Here is a 4029-nt window from a genome sequence, read left to right on the forward strand (position 1 = left end):
AAACAACCAACAAAACCCCACAAAACAAAGAAAATGTCTCTCTGTTTAGAAGGTATCTTGGCTCTTCCTGCTACTTCATAGCTAAACAGCAAGGACAGAAACTGGAAAAGAAACATTCTCACTTTGGACAAGGAGCACAGTTCCCAGAACTGAAACCTGACCTAACCAAAGTCCTGCTCTCCACTAACCCCTAAATTCCTCTGAAAAGAATATTATAAAAGGCAGGAGGAAATGGAATTTGGGCCAATATTCAGGGGAAAACAGCAAAGGTGAGCAGAGCAGGGCAGGCAGCTGAGTGCAGCATGCAGTTTCACAGCCTTTTGAAGATATATGTGAAGTCTACAGGACTTTGGATATCCATTTTTGTTGCAAATCTCACATGTAACAGCTGAAAGCAATGTTATTCTAGCCAACCCCAGCAGTTCTCACTGCATAAAAACATTAAGACCAGATAATGACCATGCTTTATTATCAAAAAAAATATCTATTAGTCATAAACATTGATATTTACCTGGTACCCATGTCAGAGGGGCACAAACAGCATTGCTAGCACTGATCCTATGGGCATATTTAATTATTTCTTCAGAGGAAATGGCACCTGGAAGAATGGAAGGAAAGTCACTATGTTGTCAACAGATTGCATCTTTCAATGATTTCAGAATATTGGCCAACATCCAAAAGCTGGGGAATGTCTTTTTATTGAACATTATTAAGTGCACATGCTTTAAATGCCATGACTGCTTAGAGGATTCTTGGACTCTGCAAGGATGAGCTTTGCAGTGAACTGATTCACTGCACCTTCAATGCCAACAGTGCCTCCACCTTGTGAAAAAGCACAAAACCATCTCTTAGGCAGTGTAACTTCACAAAATTCCTTATTTTTACATGAAAGAGATACCAAAACTATAAGACTGTAAAAAATCACCAAGAAAGTACCACAAAGTGGCACAAATACAAACCAGTATCACAAGCTAGTCACAATCTTGCAAATACACCACACAAACATCATTTCTTTCCTCAACAGACTCACTGAGGCCATTGGGTGAGACACTTGTAACCAGAGGTGCTATTATCAGTCTGAGAAGAGTGTCAAGACACTTGAATTTAAGTTTAATATTAAGATATGTCCACCACAAAAAAGAAAAAAGGAATGTCTGCTTTTATTCTGAGGAAATAGTTACAGCTTCATAAAGAAATGGAACTTTGTCTACACACAAAGCATCCAAAATCTGTGATGGCAGCATAAAAAAAATGAAGAAAACCCTCACTTGAGCTCACTTGCTTTACAACTGCATTTATGTAGTATGTGCACTCACCTTTTCTTGCCTTTTCAATTGATTTCAGCTTTTCCTTTGCTTGATAAACAGCTGTTGCCTAGTCATAAACAAAAAACAAATAAACTAAAGCATATCTTCAATGCACCTTTAATTTGGAAGTTCTACATGAAGTCAGCCCTGTGAATAAATCTTTGCATTTAATTACATTTTAAGAGAGAAACTATTCAGTGAACATTTTCAAAATACACAGAAATAAAAGAGGTTTGGAAGAAAATTTGCATTATAAAACAAAACTGAATGCCATGATAACTAAACAGTATCTGACTACTGAAAAAAAAAACCCAAACACTAAGCTCTGAGGAAGATTTAAATATTTAAATCTTCTCAAACTAACACAACACCACTTCCTCCAGAACCACCTTTTGCACAAGTAGATGCTCAAAAGCAAACATGTCATTATGAACTTACCAGTATGTGCTCAGCTTCTTTGAGTTGCTTCTGCAGCTGCTGAATATCATTATCCCTCTTTTCTACCACCTTCTCTAAAAGCTGCATTTCATGATGGATTTTCCCCTGATCAACTGCCAGCTTCATTAGCTCTTGAAACTCTCCATCTCTCTGAATCAGCAGTTCCAGGATCTATTGAACAAGAGTTTTGCAGAACTTTTAATTATCCAGAGTAACAACACACCCTCAATCCTGCTGCAAAGGAAAGCAACAGACACCCACAGGAGTATTTCTGTTTGCATGAAAAAAAATGAAACAAAAATGAAGCATGCCACAAATGAACAAACAAAAACATGAGGAATGCCTCTGTAGGGGGGGCCAAAACCTCATCATCACCATCAGCCTGAGCCTAAACAAGGACAAAGAAAGCAAAAAAACCAGCAAAAAAATCAGAAGCAAAGGAATAGTTTAGAAAGTCAGCTTACCTGGCCTTCCTCTCCTGCTTGTGGAAGCTTCTGGTTTCTTGAAATGGCCAAAATTTCAATCAGTTCCCTGAAAAGAAAATTCTGTTTGTGAGATTTTCTTGGGCGTTATTTGTAAACCTCAGCAGGTCATCCCAAAATTGTCAGAGTAGTGATATCATCACAAAAGCATGCAGGGACTTGAGTATTTTATAGTTTTACAGGACAGGGCTGGCAGGGACTTCTCAACTAAGAGCCATTCTGTGAATAGTGTCATGATTGGAGCACATTTTCTTCTTTGTTCTTGGAGTGCTCGTGTATTTGTACCCAGGAAATGTTCTGAGCTCCTGCTGAACTATAGAAGACACAAGCAGAAGCTGAGTGAAGAAACAGCACAATGAAATGCATTCATGGCCTACACTTCCACTGCCTTTGTGTGTTGCAAGAGGGCACTGAAGTTCTCTTCACTATTTTACTTCTCTACTTTCAGTCCATTTTTCCCCCAGCAGAGCAAGTTTCATGCTTGGGTTTAGCTCAATTAACTCTACACTTCCAAATACCTGAAGAGTTTGTTGTGAAATTCCTTTTATAACAAGTTATTTGTACATCAGACACAACAACAGTTTTTTTAAACAGTTCTACTGCTAGGTGAGAAGTGCTTCTCAAACAAACCTCTTGATCACACTTCCAGGTACCCATTTACTTTTCCACCAGGCTGAGAAATCATCAAGAACCTCAGAGAGGACTTGCTAGACAATGCCTGAATGTCATTGCTTGCTAGAATGTCTGAAAAAGCCCCTCACCAGTAAAGCTCTGAACAGCATCTTAGTCTCTATCTGTTGATCATTCCAAAACATTAAAATTATTTAAAACAATTAAGAGAATAAAGGAACTTATCACTACCACTAAAGCTTTATTCTTCCTGACCAACACTGAGCAGCAGCCAATAAAATCTGTTCTAAGTAGGTCAGCTGCTGCCATCACAACTGATGTCAGGGGTCATTCTGTCCTGAGTTAGCTGCATAATGCACAGATTCAAAAGTATAAAAAGGCTACAGATTAGACAGATTACTTAATTCCTTTACCAAATAAGTATCATGCCTGTGAAAGGCCTATCTCCACATTGCTGCAACACTGCTGACCAACTGGAAGAGTCCCTAAACGCTGCTGAAGATTGCTCTGGATTGCAGAATATTAGTCTGAAGATTTAAAAAAAAGTTTAGATACAGAGCAACATTTTTTTTTCCTCCAAAAAAAACCCCAACACATGTTCCCCAGCAAACCATATCACAGTAAAATCTAAAACTGAAAACCTAACCAGAAATAAGAGCAGCAGGGCCTGACTCCACAGTAGGACTCATACCATGAGCCACCCACATAGATAGTCCAGGTTATTCCCCATGAAAAAGTTTTCTGAAGCTTCCTCTCTCCTTGAGAGGGGGAAAACAACCAGGCAACAGTTTAAACGCACCACCAGCTGTGCCTCCACAACATGGTGGAGAACCTGGACGACGGTTATCACTCCAGCTTCAAAAGCACGAACCAAGTAACCCAGCATTTATATCACTGCCAAGCCAAGCTCTGCAGCCTGCTCTGAACGAGTTTAACGCTACCACAAGCAACGACCGGAACAACCCAAGTCCTGCAACACCACCTACAAATTTCTGACATAAGCATAATTTTTAGTGACTGATAAAAAGCCTAAAATCGCGGCGGGGGGACGGGACGTGCGTTTCACAGGAAACGCAGGTGTCAACCAAGAACGAACGGCAAGTGGAAGGCCGAGGGAGCTCTCCCGCTCTGAAGCTAGGAAATAAAGCCCGGCCGCGGCTTCCCCGCCCGGC

General features: G+C 40.1%; 1 protein-coding gene across 1 annotated transcript; it reads right to left on the bottom strand.

The window, feature by feature from the left end:
- Nucleotides 1–511: 511 nt before the first annotated feature.
- MED4 (mediator complex subunit 4) lies at nt 512–2276 on the bottom strand (the record flags this gene model as incomplete). The annotated part of the gene is made up of 4 exons (XM_008943285.1): nt 512–598; nt 1317–1374; nt 1746–1916; nt 2210–2276. Coding segments are annotated over 4 exons (383 nt in total), but the record flags the coding sequence as incomplete, so codon positions are not given.
- Between the last annotated feature and the right edge of the window lie 1753 nt (nt 2277–4029).

This window comes from Merops nubicus, unplaced genomic scaffold, assembly GCF_000691845.1.
Source record: "Merops nubicus isolate BGI_N331 unplaced genomic scaffold, ASM69184v1 scaffold52216, whole genome shotgun sequence".
NCBI lineage: Eukaryota > Metazoa > Chordata > Aves > Coraciiformes > Meropidae > Merops > Merops nubicus.